Below are 19832 nucleotides of genomic sequence, written 5' to 3' on the forward strand. Positions count from 1 at the left end.
TCTTTCTGAATTTCCTGCATAGGTGACCTGTTTGATCACCCACACAGCCAGGTATACTGGTGTGTAGAAGGATATAGTTCATAGGCATTAAGACACAGTCTCTCTTCCTGTGTAACCCCTAGCTTTCTGGTTCAAAGGGTTGATTAATAAACACTCCATTGCCATATCCTGGTGATGCTATTCAGTCATGGCCATGAGCACAAATGACATCTCCCCGCTCATTTCCCAAGCTTGGTTAATTCCAAGACAATTATTTGCAGGTGCACTACTGCTTGTTGGCTTAATTGACACTTTCCCTTCTTTATCAGGGACAATTTCCCTGGGAAATTAACAACTGTTTACACCTGCAGCTGCTCATTCACACAGACAGCCATCCAGCTGTGGCTTCTGAACCAAATACCCAACTCATCTGAGGGTTAAAAATCAGAAGCACAGAAGGTCATGTGAGCAGGACCATGGTTTCTCAGAAGGATGCCTCTGTCTCCCTGAGGGAGTCCACTGGAAGACATTTCAACACCAAAGAAACAGAAAGTAACTCACCTGTGGCAAGACCTTATAGCATCCGGGAAGGTCATCATGATTGACAAGCTGGATGGTCTTCTCATATGGGTACTTCAGGAAGCAGCGTCCAAAGTTCACCTCTGTGGTAACCAATTGGAGGGTAGGCACAACACACCTGCTCAAAGGAGCCCATCAAACAATTCAAAATGGAGAGCTTGTTTACATCTGAAAGGCAGAGTCTTAAACTAAATGCATCTGTCACTGTTGTGTAGACGCTTTTGTCTAATGACTGTTAACAGTGGGCACTGTGGGATCCACCTGATCATTTCAGTTCTTCTGTCCTATTCTCTCCCTTTTAGCCCCCACTCACCATTAGTTAACCAGAAAAGAACCAGAGGCAGACCTCCTTAAATAGCCGACTTTGCTGGGCAATGACAACCCTCCCCATTGATTATTTTCAGTGTGTTACTCTTTTGTGAAGAGCCCCATAGCCAAGTTCATTAGAGTAGTGGGTCTGAGTCAACAACACAGGGTCTTAACTAGCTGTGACACTTTGCACTGGTCAGAAAACCTCCACGGACTAACAAAGCTTGAATCATCTAAACAACTGTAGTAATTCCAACTCCTACGCTCCTGTAGCTCAGCCAGGGATGGAGCCTTGTCAATGCCTCTTGCATGCAGCCCTATGTTGCAATCACTCTATTGCTCAGTGACTTGGGCTTTCTTTCATGTCTATAGCTTAGTGTCTAACCTGGCCCTAGGTCACTGTCTGAAAGAAAGAACAAAGATGAAGAGGACTGGTTATTAAATTCCATAGAGCCCGGTTTAACGCCGTCCGTACAAAGTACAACCTGGGTTACTTTGAGTCAGTGGCTTTCTGTCTTACATCTCACTCCCCTAGGGATTAAATTAAATCATCTGGAATCTGAATGGGATTATTCGGTGGGGCTGTTATTCTTAGAGGGGTGTGGAGGGACCAGGAGAGTGTAAGTGCACAGCATGAGGAAATGAACCTGGGGTGAGGGCATGGCAAGAGTCACTGTTGGCTCTCTTGGGGGATACTGTGGGGAACAAGTTCTAAGAGACGCTCTTCTATAGAGAGTCAGCAAGCAGTTCCCACAGATGACATGGGAAATGACAACATGAAGGGACCTCTCTTTAACCCAATGCCTGTGTCTGAGCAGGAATGTGTGCTCATTTTTAGCTAGCATGGAAGTTGTCAGTTGACCCAATGACTTTCTCAAAGCTAATCCTTTGCTTTCTGAGCCAGCATGGCTGAGAGGGTTTATGTTATTTTACGTGGGTCACAGAGAACCTCAGCAGGAAACTCATGGTCCCTTTAGGCATTATTATTTTTTACAGTTCAGAATAGCTTCAGGGAAAGGAGGCTGAAAGGTATCAGAAACAGCCAGCACAGAAGCCAAATACAAGATCAGACCCAAGGCAAAGGCAAACTTCAGAGTGGTGCACTGGGCCAAAGAGCTTTTCCTGTTTCAGGGAAACAAACAAACAAACAAACGAGTTGGATCATAATGATTTTTAAGTGGACTGAGGCAGCAAGAGTTCTAGTTCCTTCTAGGTTGATAATTGTCTTTGTTCAAGCTTCAGACACACACATACATCTTCTTTAAGGTTCCAACTTTTACTTTTTTTTTTCTCCAAGATTATTTATTAAGCATAGTGTTCTGTCTGCATGTCTGCCTACGCGCCAGAAGAGGGCACCAGATCTCATTACAGATGGTTGTGAGCCACCATGTGGTTACTGGGAATTGAACTCAGGTCCTGTAGAAGTGCGGCTAGTGCTCTTAACCTCTGAGCCATCTCTCCAGCCCTTCTTTATGGTTTATAAGACCCAAATCCCAGATACGGGCATGCTAGTTCTGCTCCATCCTTTTCTCTCTGTCCACAGCATCTGCTTCCACACAGTTCTGAAGCTTGTTTGCTGTGGGAGGAGGGAAGCCTCATTTCAGCCTGACGTCAGAGATCCTTAGTGACTCACTGAAAGCCAGAGCTGTGAATAAAGGGCTTGCTGTGCAAACATGAGGAGCTGAGTTAGGAGCCCCCACCCCCTACACTCAGCAGATCCCGATTGTTCGAGGCCATCAAGCCTAGGTAAAACAGTGTGCTCCAAATTCAGCGATAAATCCTGTCTCAAAAAAAAGGTGGAGAGTGAGAGAGGGGGATACCCAAGATCAATCTCTGGGCTCTACATGTGCACACTAGAGTGAGCATATCCCTACGCCTATGTGTACACATACACATACAGTACATGTAGACACATGCACATAGAGTGAAGATGATAAATTTATGTTATTAGAGACTGACAATAGCACCTTCCACCCCATGACTTTTGGTTTATCAATCATATCAAAAACTGAAAATGTAGCAACTTTTCACCTACCTGCTAAACCCTTTCAGTTGTAATACCTTGAGAGACCCATGAGGGGGCAGCACAGCACCCGCGTAAGGCCGCGTAAGGCCTTTTGGTCCCCGTGTCTCCACCAAGGTCCTTTGCAAACATTCTCTACAGCAAAGCTCTGCCATTTGCACCCCAGATCCCATTTCCCATCCCAGGAAGGCAAGAAGGATCCAGTATGCATTGTTTAGCAGGCCCATTGCCTTGTGGGAGGCAGCTGGACACTGGGCGGGCAAGGGGTGGGGTGAGGTGGGGGGATGCTCTCAGAGAAGAACAGGTGCACGCACCCTACCTGGCTGTAATTAAGAGCGCCAGCACTTCTTCTCCAATATCCTCCACATCGACTACTAGCGCCAGCTCGTATTTCTGCACAGTGTTGGAGCACAAGGTCACCTGGGAAGAAGGGGGGGGGGGGGCAAGTTGCTCTTCAGAAAGGCCAGCTCTTTGCATGGGGAAGCTGGGAAACAGGAGAGGGCCCTGAGTCAGTGCACTTTCCAAGTGCTTTACTAGAGGAAGGGATGGCATTTTATTATACCTAACCAGGTGCATGGTGGGGGTCGGGGCACTGAGATGTTTTCAAAGGCAGGGTCAGAAGACCAGTGCTGCTGGCACAACAGGCTGCTTCATTTCTGAGGTGGTTTTTAATCGTGGAGGCTACACACCCACACAAAGGGGAAAATGACCACAGATGGTGGGAAATAACAAACAGACTTTAATTATTGCAGTTTAGGTGGCTATCTAAATGACAAAACTTCAATATAACTGAGTAAACAATATAGTGAGTTTTCTCTTATATCAAAAGGAAGTGAAAATAGTTGTGTATACTTCAGGAACTGGCTGGAACAATCAGTTTTTACACTAAAACTTTGCCTCCTCTTTCCATTTTCATTATTAGAGCAGAAAACAGGAAGGTCCAAGCCAGGTCCACCTGAGGACAATCTCTACCCAGAACATTCTAGCCCATGTTTGTATTTACTGCTGTGGAACTTTGTGTTTATGCCTCTGAAAGCCTTGTTATAACTTTTAATTGCTTCAAAATGATTCCTACTGGAAGGGATACTTGTTAGTCGAGAGAACAGCTTCTGGCATGGGCTAAGGGTTTTCTGTCTATAAATTATGTATCAGGTACTAATTAAAATCTTTTTTGGTTGCAGAGGGAATTGCCACATGCAAATTTGAGTCCACACAGACCTGGCTGAAGTGCAGATCAGAAGGGAGAGATGAAGCGCAGAGAGATTTTTTTCCCCAAATATACAGGGAATATAAAAAGAAGGCAGGCATTGATTTGAAAAGAAAATTTGTCAGGCTTGGAGAAAAGCAGAGGATGGCAGCATGATTGGAACCCTTTTTATGTACTGGGATTGTGATCCCTAGGAAGGAAGTCTAAGTGTTCCTGCAGGAGGCTAGTGGAGAGATGCTGTCTTCAAACACTCCTGTGCTACCTCTAGGGGTAGAAGGAAAGACAGACTTCAGGGAGGCTGAGCACCAAGTGAAAGGTAAATCACTGCAGCTGAGCTCCTTACTAGGAAAAGCCAGTTAGCAGTCTGTAGGAAATGTCGTGATACCTCAGACCCCTTTACAACCCCGGAGAAGGCCATGGAAGAGGTGAAAGTTTCCAGAAAAAGAGTTAAAATGAATAGATCCCAGGCAAGATACTGAGAAGCTTCTAAAACAAATTTAGGGGTGAAACATGGCTGGATTAAATAGTCAATAATAATATCTAAAGAATTAGCCATCTTAGTCATGGAGTCTTCCTTTCCCAGAAATCATCACTTCCGTATGTTGGTTCAGCAGCCTTCCATTTTGCTAGATCCCAGTGTTGGGAGAAGCAAATGGGGAAGGGAGACAGCTAAAATCCTTCTCAGTTAACTTGGAAATAATCCTGCTGATGGCACCATGAGGCCATCACTAAGTCTACTGCACTGACCTCGTTTCAGACCAAACCTAGCGTGAGGACAGGGTGCTAGGCAACCTTTGCATTCTTTTTCCTGTGGGATCAGAGCCAAAACTCTAGTGGAAAGACACATTGCATCTACATTTGCCAGGACCCAGGTTTACACTGCCAACCTGAATGACCCGGCAGTCAGAGTGGCATAAACCAGATGTGTATGGTTGTGGAGGATCTGAGTCTGAAGCCAGAGTCTAAGGTCGTCTTCTCCTGTATGAGAGTAAATGGATGGGTTGTGTATGTGGAACAAGGACTGCTTTAGAAATAACTAGAAGCACAGTTCCTATGAAGGTGCTGCACATACATTCATGCCAACCGATTAGAGTGTCACTGGTCTGGTGAGAACAAGGTTATTCCAAAGAGGCACTCATGCCTTCTTTTGGCTACTAGACTATTGAAGCAGTTGTTCCCAAAATGGAATCCCCTTCCCCACCAACTCCTGGAATCTCAAGCTGAAGAAGAAGACTGCTGCCTGGTGCTAGCCAGTGGGGAGCTTGTCTCCTGGAAAGAGATCTTACAGAGCTCTGAAAATTAGTGAGACCACATTGGAGGAGAGACCAGAGATGAGATTGTGATGATGGCTGAGGCCATACCTAGACCAGAATGACTCTACTTAAACCAGATCTCATTCCAGGATCCCAAGATGATGGGGGAATGGGTGCTGATGGGTTTCTTTGTTCCTCTTTCCATGGTGGGAATTTGTCTCTTTGCTTGGCTTGTTGAGGACTAGCTTGCTGGCTCTGCCTGAGCACAGGCTCTGACCTTAGCAATTCCTGTAACATGAGCAGCGTGAATTCCTTTGCCGAGCCTATTTGGGTCTGGGGCTCAGAGGCTTGTTTCCTACAGGCCCAGTTTTACATGTGATTCCCTGTTGTGGAATATTATTTTAAGATGAGTTACATTTGTTTAAGCTGTGGAACATTTGTTTTAATGATGCGAAAATGTGTTGCATTATTTTATGTTACATATGTTTAACTTTGTGAAGCTGTGTTATTTTGCTTGTCTAAAACACCTGATGGTCTAATAAAGAGTTGAATGGTCAATAGCAAGGCAGGAGAAAGGATAGGTGGGGCTGGCAGGTAGAGAGAATAAATAGGAGGGAAAATCTGGGAGGAGAAGATCAAGTAGCAAGAAGGGGAGAGGAGACATCTAGAACATGGAGTAAAAAGTAAAGAAAGGTGTACAGAAATAGAGAAGTTAAGAAAAGCTGGCAAGAAAAAAGCCAAGCTAAGTTAAGAAAAGCTGGCAAGAAACAGGCATTTATAAGCGAAGGCCAGGCATTTATAAGTAAGAATAAGTATCTGTGAGTATGATATTTGGGAGCTGGGTGGCAGGCCCCCAAAGAGCAAAGAGTTAAAAACAACCAACAACAATTCCCTTGGCACCTCCATAGAGCCCTGGGTGAGGTAACAGTGGCTATCTGAAAGGCAGGTGTTTGGCTGTGCGTGCTAAACCCTGTGCACTTTACCTTGATGGCAGCAAACCCCTGGGCACGTATGGTGCCACTGCTGGGAGTGATGGTGAATTCCTTTGGTTTCGTTGTGGATATTTCTGTATTGATCCAAGACCGTCTTTTGCTGTCAGACTCCTGAGAGTAACTTTGGATGCTTTGCAGGCCATCACCATCCCCACGGACACGCAGTGTGAAGGTCATGGGGACCAGAGATGTATTGTTGAGGGAACACATCAAAGTATGGGGAAATCCTGGAAAACCAAGTATGTGGTGAGAAAGACTCCTTTCTCCCAATAGCCTCCCTTGGCCAATAAATCTTTGCTAGCAATGGCCTAGCATTGTGTATGTAATTCATCACTATTCCTCATCACTTTCCAACTTGTCCTAAGTTTGTTTGTTGTTTATTTGTTGTGTGTGCATGTGTGTTGGTATATGTGGAGGTCAGAGGTCAATGTTAGGGTCTTGCTCAATCACCATCCACTTTATTTTTTGGTACAGAGTCTTTCATCAAGCCTGGAGTTTCCTGGTTTGGTTACACTGGCTGTCCAGCAAAGCTCAGGGATCCTTCTGTCTCTGCCTCCCAATGCTGGGATTATTAGCATGCTCCACTGCATCCAGATAGTTCACGTGGGTTCTGATAGATCAAATTCAGGGTCCTGTACTCTCACAGCACTTCATTAGCTCAGCCAAGTTCCTATGCCCTCATTAAAAGTCTTTTAAATTTATGCACAGAATAGTGGGTTCCTTTGTGACATCCTCATCTTCACAAATGTATGCCATTCATTCTCTTTGCTTATCTTCACTCTGTTATCTCCTTAAATCATCAATTCATTAATAAGTTAACTAAAGAATATTTATCATGCATTAAGTCATGCAGGTTAAACAGTGATACAAAACAAGGCCTTTGATTATTATCCAGGTGGCCTCTACTGCTAGTTATTTTGAATTTTTTTTGTAGAGTGTATTTTGCCTCTACTCTCTGCATAAAATACAGATTCTTAAAATATAGGATCATATGCACTCCTATTTTCCAGTGTGTGAAAGGAGAAGCCTACATAGTTTTGTCTGCTGTTTGATCTAGAACTTGCCAGGAGGTGACAAAATTTGTACCTGTCCTTTCTGAGAATTATACTCTCAGGGCTGATGACACAGTACCTAGTAATAGGCTCTCCCAGGAAAGACTTGGTGATCTGAGCCATAGCCAGCCAGAGGCTAACAGTAGCACCCCTCCCCAGAGTTCTGTGTCAGGTTATAGCCAGTCTCAGTGCCTTCCCCTTGGTGAGACTCGAACACCTTTCGAAAGAGAGGTAGGTCCCTTTGCTGGAACAGCAATAAACTGACTTTTGGCTGGATTTCTTGGGAGGCTTTATTGTTGCTTTCACTTTTAAAGCAAGAACAACCACAGGATAATTTACATGTTTTTTTTTCCTAGATATAATATCCACTTTTCTGCCCCAAACCATGTTCTTTTAGCAATCCCAAAGAGACTGATGAAAAGGTCACCTTCACAATCATGTAATTGCTAGACTCTCCAGAGCTTGCCCAATAATGACTCTGAAAACTATACTTACCTTACCTGGCCATTAATGAGAAAATGGTCTACTAAAATAGGGTATTATGAAAAATGGATTGATTCTGTAGTTACATGATCCTCCAAATAATTGCCCAGACCAATTCCCTTAGTCAGAAGCTTTTCACAGAATAAAACACATTATAACTTATGCAGCACAGTCCTTGTACTAGTTAGTGTTGCCCCACATCCTTCACCTTACAACATGCCTAAGGAGGGCATGTTGGTTTGTTAGACCCAATGGGCATTAGCAAGAACGCTGTGCATAGGCCTCTGGCTTCCCTATTCCATCTGCAGTCTGTTTTATCCACAGTTCTACCTGAATAAAAGTATTTTACAATTCTCAACATCTGCATTCTTTCCAGCTAGTGTCTGTGGCCAGGTCTTGGGATAATTATCAACATGACTGGACAGAATGTTCAGGGATTCACAGAAGTGCTTATACTTCTACCTGTACTTGATATCAATTCAAAGGAACCATTCTCAAAAGATTTAATTCTCCGTCAACGTTGTCATTTTATTTAACTTCAAAAGTCCCCTAAGAAGCTTTCTCTTGGGGCTAAGATGGCTCAGTGGTAAGACCACCGACGACTCTTTGCAGAAGACCCTGGTTTGACTCCCAGCATGGTGGCTCACACCTGTCTGTAACTCCAGTTCCAGGGGATCTGATGCCCTCTTTTGGTTTCCACTGGTCACTGCATACACACAGTGTGCTTACAAACATGTAGGCAACACACCCATAAATCTGAAAAAGAACTCTGTCTGTCTATTACTAAAACTGGGGGGAGGGGATCCAGGGCCTAAGTGAGTGCTCTACCACTGTTCAGAATCTTCACCCACAAGACTTCTCGAAGAAACTGGAAGCTGTAGCTCATAAGAGCACACAGAAGCAGCAGCAGATTCTTCAAAAAGATGATGTGTGGGGAACTACTAAACGATAGCCCCCCTAGAGAAGATACCACACCGATTCAGTAACATGCATGACCAAAAATTAAATGACCATGGAGGGACTTTTGGGGGTTCATGGGATATTTTAGACAAGAGGATCCTAGTGTTTCTAGGAAACTAAGAATCTTCACAAAGCAGAGGGAAACGTGTGTAGGTCATTTTGCAAATGAGGTGGCACTTCTGTAGTTAGTCACATAAAGAATTCTGGACAGGAGATATGTAATCTAGGAAAGTACATATACTTGTACTATGTACCTAATACAGTGTTCCCTTAACATCCAAATGTACAACAAGTGACAAACACTTTATGAATAAGTTTCCGCCTACGGAACTATTTTCCTCCAGTAGATAGGTCCATTCAACACAAAGCAAAACAAACAGGAAACAATGAAACGGGCTGGGAAGGAGCAGGGATGTAGATTTAAGCCAGCAGTTCTCAGTCTGGGCTTTTCCTATAGTCACCTTCTAACCGGAAGGCAAATTAATTTCAAGTCAGAGCAAATTAACCCACTAAAAATGACTTAAATGCTCTTTCTCAAGAAAAACGGGGTAGGATTTGGTTACATAGGATTGGACATTGGAAGAGCATAAATATTTATTATACTTTATTATTATTTTGGCATTAAGGACCAAATTTTGCCTTGCTGGGGCAACATCCCAGTCAAAAGCAGATGTCAAAACAAATAGCAATTCCATCAATACTGTGTGGCTTTGGCAAATGATTTATACGTCTCGAGGCTCCAATTTTGTTTATTAAAGAGGTGACTGTACCTCTGTGAAGGATTGAAAAGTTCAAGCACACCACTGCATGCCACACACTCAGCAGTGAAAAGTCTCTAGAAATAAGCAAGGGAGAGGCCGCTGCTATTGCTGTTGTCACTTTATCATCAGTGGGGAAACATACACAGGCAGAAATGTCACAGGGCAGATGCCAAGTGAGACAACAACACAAACATGTGGAATATCCTTCAACCTAGAACAATAGAACCCTGGAATCAATCCACACCCACCCCTCATAAACTTGAAAGCATCTCTCTAAGAAGGCTATTGTGCAGCCAGATGGGCAAAACAGAATTCGCATTTAGATACAGAGCAGGTCTGGGAGTTTTGTTCACTGAAAGAGCACTTGCCTGGTATGCACAAGGCTGGGTTTGACACCCAGCACTGCAAGAAGCAAAACAAAATCATCAGCACCAGCACCACTACTACCATCTCCTCCAAATCCCCGACACAAAGAAGACTGGATGTTCAGATAGAGAAATGATGCATATGGTTGCTGTGGGTAGCTCTTAATGTGCAGGACCTAGTTTCTAGTTTACATATAGTTTATAAAAAGTGCCAAGATACCCCTGACACCCAGGAAGGAATCCTCTTGACCTGCTATTAAAATGTTAAGTGAGGTGCTTTATAAACCTTCCTTTTCGTGGGTAGAGCCTCAAAAATATTCTATCCAATTTCTAAGTTTAAAATGGAAAGCTTATTACTTGGGGGAATGGCTTAGTTGATGTGTTAGTTTGCATTCGATTGCTATGACAAACTCCATGACCAAAAGCAACACCGGGAGGAAAGGGCTTATTTGTTTACATTTCCAGGTAACAGTCCCACCATTGAGGGACATCAGGGTAGGAACTGGGTGGGAACCTGGAGGCAGGCACTGAGAGAGAGCTATGGTAGGATGCTTCGTACGGCTTGCTCTCTATGGCCTACTCAACCTGCTCTTTTATACAACCTAGTATCATCTATCTGCTCAAAGATGGCACCAGTATGACCTCCAAAGTCAGTAATTAACCAAAAATGCCCCTACAGGCTTGCCTACTGGCCCACTTGATGATGGCATTTCCTCAATTGAGGTTCCCCTTTCCCAGATGACCTTAGCTTCGGTCAAGTTGACATAAAACCAGCCCAAACACTTTGCTAGCATGAGAACCTGAGTTTGATCCCCGACACTTACATAAAAAGACAGGTGTGGTGGCATGTGTTTATAATCCTAGTCCCTGGGGCTCACTGGCCAGAGAGCCTGGTCTAACTGGTGAGCTTCAGGCCAATGTCTCAAAGGAGGGAGATGATATTCATTCAAGGTTATCCTCCAGATTCCACATGTATACACACACGTGTGCACCCATATACACAAGTGTACACATGCACACACCCCTCCCCACAAAAAGAAAGAAAGTCACTCACCATAGGAAACATCACCAAAGTGGAGAGCAGGGACATTAAAATGGAATGTGGGTCCAATGACACAGCCTCTGAAAGTCAAAACACAAATTGGAGAAGTAGGGGTGAATCAGTGAGTCAGGGGAATGATGACAGCCAAGAAGAGGATACACGCTAATAAACAAACCTTGGCACGAAGCCAAGGACAGACTCTAAGAAGCCATGATATGACAAGCCATCACAGTAGTCATTACATCCTTTTTCCAGAGAATTTGTGGTATTTCTTAGCGAGCACAGCACTGGTGTGCAAGAGTTTTCTTAGGAATATGGATCCCTAGTACCTATATAAAAGTTGGGCATGTATGGTGGTCACTTGTGAGACCAGCACTGGAGAGACAGAGACAGGACATGTCCCAGTCCCTGGGACATGACGTCTAGCCAGACTGACCAGGATTGGTAAACTTCGGGCTCATTGAGAGAGCCCTGCCCCATCAAATAAGCAGACAGTGATTGAGGAAGACACCTGATGTCACACTGGGCCTCCACACGAACATGCACATGTGTGCCTACACACGTGAACATGAATACATGCACACATGCATACCACATGCTCATACACATAAAAGTCTTCATGTCACAAACTATAGGTTTTAGGAAATTACAGTGTGATTAGTGTATAACCTTGTTTCTACTTGTGACCAGGAGAGAGGAAGCCAGATCACCAAATAATGCTACAATATGTCATTGATTTGGATGAATCATATACTCTGTAATCAACTTGTCCAGAAACAAAAGTTGGGAGAGATGGCTCAGTGGTTAAGAGCATGCTCTGCTCTTGCAGAGGACTGGGATCTAGTCCCCATTATCCACATAGAGTGGCTAACACTCCAAATCTGGGGAGTCTGATGCCTTCTTCTGACTTCTGGGCACCTGTACTCATGTGTGCACATGTGCCCCACCACACATAAACATAATTAAAGATAAATAAGTGTTAAAAATAAGCAAAATGAAAAAGAAATAAACAAACAAAATATATGTTGTAAATGTTCTCCCTGTGGGCTGGCTTCTGTAGTGTTGGAAAGTGCTATGCAGGCCCCTAGAGAGAAAAAAAAATGATGAGGGATCTTACTCAGCAGTGAGCCCTGCACACTACAATATTAACATGACAAGCAAGACATGTTCACTGGCACAATAGTAGCACAACTGTTATTAAAGTAACCAACACAAAGTGGCTGGATTTCAGGCTAGTTCCATGGGAATAAATTCATATCTGGTACTGTAAAATTGGTAAAAATCCCATGGTCAGAGAGGTAATAGGTCTTAGGCGGGAACCAACTACTGTTGTTTTACTGAATAGAGATATTGTCAAACTACTTTTTAAATAGTTATACTTTTACACATAGATTTATGCTGTTCCCAACATTGGTCAAAGAGAATAGACAGCCTCAAGGTGCTGCAAAATCTTGGGGAACGAATTCTTTCCTGGGGCTTCTTATTTCTGCCATTGCCTTATTCTTGGCTAAATTAAGACAAGTGTTGAGCTTCTCATCTACAGATCTCTAAAACAAAAAAGTCTATATCATTTTAATAGACTAAATTTGTGCTAAGCTGAAGAAAGCTTATATGGCAGGTATTCTTGTTTACTGGTTAACAACAATCGTTCTCCGTGACCAACCTTTTTAAATGTCTAGAGCAAAGGTGAGGGCTAAACAATCTTCTGTGCACATGGCAAAGATTTCACTGTTAGAGACACACAGATACCTATTTTGCCACATGCAACACACTGGTGCCTTAGTGGGGCTGCTGGCTGCTGGAGACTTGGCTCCAGTGTGCTAAGAGGCTTCTGTAAGCCTGGAGGAGTGACCACAGCCAAGACTCAATGTGGAAAGTTGCAAGTAAAAAATCTGTTCTCATGACTCTGTTTCATGCTGATGATCAGAGATGATTTCCAAAAGCCTGCCTGGTATGCAGCCGTGCGTTAGGATCCAACTGAGAACAAAGCCAAAGAAGCTCACGGCTTAGACAGTTGAGTTGGAAAAGTCACTTTTGGAGACCAAAGTTTCAAGTAGATCAAGAAGTACATGAAATGAACAGGGATAAAAGGGAGCAGGAAAAGAGCAGGGGAAATTGCACGAAGCCGTCATTTAATCAGTGCCCAAGTTGAAAGACCCAGAGATAAATCATATTTGATCAAAGGCTCTGGTCACTGTGAGAACTGTGACTAAATGATGCCACCTGGACTTGGATGTGGTCACATGAATTCCAATGAAATATTCTTCTGGATATTAAGAGAGCCTATGCCAAGACCCAGTCATCCAGCAATGTGACAACCTGCTAATGTGATCGTTCCAAAGACTTGAATTGATGGGATTGCCATGACAAGTTAAATGAGACAACTGGAATATCAAACATATCTATGCAATAGTTGAAACTTTATAAAATTATATATGCCGAGAGAGAGACAGAGACAGAGAGAACAGGATTGCTTGTTGGGATATGTTTTAAAACCACTTAAAATACTGGGTCATGCCAGTCTGATAACAGGGAAACCAGCATAGGACCTATCCAGACCCCCTGAATGTGGGTTTTAGTTAGGAGGACTGGGCAGTCTATGGGGCCTCTGGTAGTGGATCAGTATTTATCACTAGTACACAAATGGACTTTGGGAGCCCATTGCACATAGAGGGATACTCTCTCAGCCTAGACACATGGGGAGGGCCTAGGCCCTGCTCCAAGTGATATGATGGACTTGGAAGATGACACATGGAAGGCCTCATCTTCCCTGGGGAGCAGAAAGGGGATGTGATCGGGATTGGGAGGGGAGGGGAGAAGGGGAGGGTGAAGGAGCTGGGATTGACATGTAAAACAAGCTTGATTCAAATTTAAATAAAAAAAATGTTACCATAAAAAATACTGGGTCATGTAATTAGAGGATCTTTAGAAACAGCAAATGTGTATTTGTTAATATAAGGTGTATTAATCCAAAATACATGGATTCTGGGACAGGGCACCTGGCAATGAAAGAATAAGAAGCAAAGTTCTAGAATTCATACTATTAACTTCATAGGCATTTCCTGAGACACCAGGGCCTAAGAAAGTTATAAGTGAAGTCATTAATAAGGATGCAGGGCTGGGAAGATGATCTGTTGCATGTTATTTTCATGTAACTAGACATTTATTTGTGATACCAGTGGCTCATGGAGCTTTCTAAATAACTGCATGGTTGAAAGTGCTAGGACAGTTTTGAATATGTGCACCACTGAGTTTGAGAGGAAGTGAAGTGGGGGGAAGGAAATCTATGCGGGTTTTGTTTTTTGTTTTCTCTCTTAGAATTGGCAATTTGTTCAGGGATAAAGCCCAAGCATCCCTTCTACAGCTGAGTTTCCCCTTTCATTGAGAGCAAACAAAATGAACATTGAAAAAGAAGGTAGAGGGGAGCATGCAAACTCAGGGGACATGGCTTAAAAGGTGCTAGTGACATGAAATTCTACTTTATGATACTGAGATCGGGGATTTTAAAAATCCACCCATGTGGCTGGAGAGACGGCTCAGTGGTTAAGAGCAACCAATGCTCTTGCCTGGGTTCAGTTCCTGGCATCCACACGGGGCAACTCATGACTGCCTGTATGTAGCCCTAGCTCCAGCGGTTCTGACACCCTCTTCTGACCTCCTCAAGTTTATGTGCACATACCTACAAGCACTCATACACATTATTACAAATATTTACTCAGGAAATAACAGAGCCCTCATTCAATATTACAGGCTCTCAGAAACTTGTAAAGACAGTGTCACTGGGACATAACTCACATGCATTCACAACTCAGTCATTTAAAATGTACACATCAATAGCACTTGGATATTAACAAGAAGTGTGATAGGCACAATTATAGAACACTTTCAGTGCCTTCAAATGAAACCCATGTTCTTAGCTATTGCCCTTGATCTTGCTATCCTTAACCTATCGATTTACATGGCTTTGCTTATTTTCAGCTTTTCAGGTGATTGGAATTATATAATATATGTGTGTGTGCATGTGCATGCTTGTGCATATTACTGGCTTCTTTCATTGTTGAGCTGTTTTAAGATTCATCCATTGTACTACATCATAGCCCAAATCCACACTTCTTTCCTTTTTAACCCTCTTTTGTGGTCAATAACATTTCATGAATAGATTTATCATATACTGCTTTCCTTTGCCTAATATGAATAATGATGTTATAAACACTCATGTACAAGTTTATGTATGGACATATGCCTTCATTGTTGGGTCAATGTTCATCTACCTGAGGTAAGGGCAAGACTGTTATTTACACTAGCTACAGTATCTCACATTTCCAAAGCATTCATTAAAGGAAGGACTTTGGATCACAGTTTGAGGGCACTGTCCATCAAGGCAGGGAAGGTGTGGCAGCATGGGCTTGAGGCCACTGGCCACATCACACCTGCAGTCAGGAATCTTTCTCCTTATTTAGCCCGAGACCCTAACCCATGAAATTGTGCTACCCACAGTTACAGTGTGTCTTCCCACCTAAATTAATGCAATTGAGAAATTCCCCCACAAAGAAGCCCAGAGGTTTGTCTTCTAGGTGATTCTAGATCATCCTGTCAAGTGGATGGTCAGCAGTAACCATCATTAACATATGTGTGCTCTGATCCCCCCAGATTCTCACTAGTACTCACTTTCCACTGTGTTTCTTTTGATCAGCCACACAAGGGTAAGGTGGATTTCTTGATATATGCCTCCCCACTCATGCTATTGCTCATATATATATATCTTTGTGAGCTAAGTGTCTTAAAAGCTTTGTGCAGTTCTAAATTTTGTTATTTGCCTTTTTATTGCATTGCAACTGCTATATATATTAGTTAGGGTTCCCTTATTAGATATGTGAATTGCAAATACCATCTCCCATTTGGTTTGAGAGTGTACTTTGAAGCACAAATCTGTTTTGCATTTTGATGAAGTCTAATTTATTTATTTGTCTTTACTTGCTTTGTGCTTAGGTGTCTTGTCTGAGAAACCAGTGTTTAATCCAAAGTCATGCATATTTATGTGTGCTTACTTTAAACAGTTTCATAGTGTTGGCTCTTGAATTTGGGTCTCTGGTTTATGCTGAGGAAATTTCTTTATATTACTAAGCTTTTGAGTTCATTTCCTTTTGAAATCATGAAAGACTGTGGGTTTTTTGGCAAACGCCTTTTTATATTTAATGATACAACCATTTAGACTTTCTCTTATTTTGTTGACACTGTAATGTTGCATCAAGTTAACTGGTTTTCATATGTGAACCAGCCTTGAATTTCGGGGTAAAATCCATTTGATCCTGGTGTTTAATCTCTTTACTTGTTGGTTTGGTGGTTTACTGTTAAGGATTAAAGTGTCTATAGTCATAGGGGTATCAGTTTCCTTAAACACACAAAGGAGTAGATTTGTAAGCCTTTGTTTTCACTGTGCCTTTGAATGGAGACATGCTGGCATGCTGGATGTTGTAGGGGGCATTATTCTTGACAACACGTTTCGATGTCAAGAATTGAATCAAGTCAGAAAGTTTGATTCAAAAGCTTAAAGAGTTGATCTGCTACAGATAAAGAAGCCTCCAGGGACCAGAACAGCTTGCCATGAGGTGTGAATTGGTATGGATGTAAGAGATGGACTGATGTTCATACTGTGGGAAAGGGCCCTTCCATCTTTCTCATGTAGTACAGGTGCCTGAAGGATGTAAATCATGGGTCAGTCAGTGCACATATGTTGTACCTTCTTGAGGAGTCTGTGCTTTCAAATATTTGGGAAACAATTCTAACTTAGAATAATTTTTTTAAAGATAGGGTTTCATGTAGCCCAAGTTGACCTCAAACTTGCCCTATAACTAAAGATGATGTTGAAATCCTAATTGTCCTGCCTCTACCTCCCAAGTGCTAGGATGACAGATGGGCACCACCACGACTAAACTGACTTTTAATATTATAATAAACACAGATGTATTGAAGGAGAAATTATAAATGTCTTGAGAGTGTTTCAGATAAGTCTTGAGACTTTAAGAAAAATCCTAATTGTGATGGGCTGAGTGCCCATGCATACACCTTATGAGGTCATTTGCTTTCCTTGATTATTAGGGACTCCTCTATAACAACAACAAAAACAACAATATCAAATGCTACAAACTGGACAGAAAATGATAGAAACTCAATTCTGTCCTTCTTTGAAGGGTGAGACTTGGCAGTAGTTGCTGTTTCCCAAGGGCTTCTGCCTTCAGCTGTAGATGGCATCTTTACCTGTGTCTTTTTCTATTGTGTCTATGCCCTAATCTTCACTTCTAATCCAAATCTATTGGATTGGAGTCCACATATATGACCTCATCCTAATTAAGTTACCTACTTCAGGGTCTCCTTTCCAAGAGCAGTCACATTCTAAGGTGCTAAGACTCAATATTCTGCCAGGGGACACAATCTAGCCCATAAAAGTGTTCTGAATTGAATTTGAGAATAAAAGGTGATTGCTTTTGGGCTGATCTCAAGATTCTGAATGAGATCAATACATTTTTTGGGGGGTACCATAGTGTGTCTGTTTTCTATGCTATCCCAGGCTCAAAGGGACACCTGACCTGCTGCTATCACTAACCATAAGAGAGATTTCCATGTATTTTATTTTACACCAGAGTCAGGATGATATGTTCTGAAAGTAAGATCTTTCTATTTGGTAGAAATGGTCTTTTGAAGCAGCAGGAGTCAATATTGTAAATCTGCCTGGTAGGTTGCAAAAAGAGAATTTTTTTTTAAAAACCCAAGGACAAATTGTGCTGTTCATGACCATCAGTTAACACAAACAGCTGGAAAAGCCTTCAAAAAACTTTTATCATAAAAGCTAAAAGCATCTAGCCTTGCCTAACAAACTAATAAGTGGTCATTTTCACAGTGCTTGAGGGAATTATAAATAAGACTGTTTACAGAATTTCCATATAATAAAAACAAATGACAAAGGTTCAGAGAAACTGTGAGATTAGACAAGCTGTTTTCAAGAACACAGGTTGATTCAGCGGTTACTGCAATAACTTGTTTTCTCCAAATAGATGGAAGCATGGGGTATAGTCTATACAATGCTATCCTGAACATGCCCAGCTGATCTCAGGAGCTCAGAAAGGCCTGGCCTGGTTAATACTTGGATGGTAAACCATAGAGTGTAACTAGAAGTCAGTGTTTAAGCCCTTATTTTATAGGTTACAACTTATAGGAAAGCCAGCTACCCAGATAGCATCTGCATCCATATTATGATGGCATCCATTATGGAAAGAAACACTGGTGGGCATTTTAGACATCCTATATGCTGAAGGGTTCATATCAACAGACAGTTATGGGCATCCAAGATGTGACCTACTTTTTGAGGCTCTAGAATGCAGAAGGGAAAACTCCCATCTGTTTCTACATTAGTTACAAATGTACCATACCTAATGGTCAATTTCACGGGCTCCGGGGATCCATTAACATCGATTAGGAACTCTTCTTCGAAGTACCCCAAGATGGCAGAACTGAAGGAGATCTGGACAGCTTGGACCCCACTCGGTTCAATTATGCCTTCTTTAGGAGTGAAAACAAAGCAGGCCCCCAAGGCTGAAGTTGGAGGGATCACATTGAAGAGGGCGTCGATGCTGCCTTTGTTGGACAGGATCGCCTGTGTCAATCAAAGCCAAAGGTGATCAGGTCAAGGGGACCGCAGTCAGTACTAAATATACGGATATATATTCAGCATCAGGGAAAACTTCAGGAATTATAACCAAAGGAAACTTCCAGGAGAGATAAACTGTCTAGTGTTCTGAATGCTTGAAGATTGGACTCCTAAGTCACAAGGTCATTTTATTCTTTCAATGTTTTCTTTAAAATTAAGTTAGTTGGGGCTAGAGTGATGGCTCAGAGGCCAAGAGTGCATACTGTTCTTACAGAGGAACCAAGTTCAGGTCCTAGGATCCATAGTGGGTGGCTCATGATGACCTGTAACTCCAGCTCTGGTACCCACACTCAGGTACCCACACTCAAATGTACACACTCCCAGCTGACATATACAAATAATTAAAAACTTTTTTTAAAAAATCTTTAAAATTATCAGTCATCTGAATTATACTATTAAAAGACTGGAATGAAGGTGCTTAGACTACCTTTTAAATATTCTCCATTAAGTAACCATGGGAAGGTAGATAATTCTCCCCTGTGCATGAAGAAACTAAGGTGAAGTGCAGGCCATGGAGGAAGAAAGCAAAGCAGAGTAGAGCAGCAGCAACTGCCTCCGCCTGTGTATGTATCAGACCTTGGAGACTACTAATCAGACGTCACAAGGACTCCAGATGATGAGGATGCTCTCTGTGGTGCTGAGATATCATCCTCCTGGAATGTGTTCATCTCAAACACCATTGGATGAGTGGCTATCTGATGATTCTTAGGCAAGCAATCATTTTACTACAGAACCTTATTCCTGTATACTAATGCCTTGGCACCATGTCGGTGCCTACATCTGATTGCCCTGTAGGTTTTGAGTGTGCATGCGAGGAGCTCATGACTGGCTTCAATCTGGTGCTCCCAGCTCACACCTCACCATCTGTGTTCATGAACCTGCACTGCAGTCACACTGTTTTATTCTTGCCTTGCAAAGACACTGTCTCCAGTCCTTGACAATTCTGCCTTCACACTAGAAAGGTAATCAGCTTCCTCTCTTGATGCATAGGAACATCCCTTAATCCACACTCAAGACACTGGAAGTTAATCAAATCAAGTTAGTTATCTGTCCTCTTCATGCTATATGGAGACTGATCATAATTCTTTCTATAGATGAAGACTCTTAGAATGCCTCTCAAAT

General features: G+C 42.5%; 1 protein-coding gene across 1 annotated transcript in view; it reads right to left on the reverse strand.

Annotated features, from left to right (window-relative positions):
• Window positions 1-19832, reverse strand: part of Hydin (HYDIN axonemal central pair apparatus protein) — a 343862-nt gene that overhangs the window by 196821 nt on the left and 127209 nt on the right. Inside the window, 5 exon segments of the mRNA XM_051201355.1 lie at window positions 541-676; window positions 3210-3310; window positions 6334-6569; window positions 11018-11085; window positions 18433-18656. Coding sequence (XP_051057312.1) covers window positions 541-676; window positions 3210-3310; window positions 6334-6569; window positions 11018-11085; window positions 18433-18656 — 765 coding nt within the window.

The sequence above is a fragment of the Phodopus roborovskii genome, unplaced genomic scaffold (genome assembly GCF_943737965.1).
Source record: "Phodopus roborovskii unplaced genomic scaffold, PHOROB, whole genome shotgun sequence".
Lineage (NCBI taxonomy): Eukaryota > Metazoa > Chordata > Mammalia > Rodentia > Cricetidae > Phodopus > Phodopus roborovskii.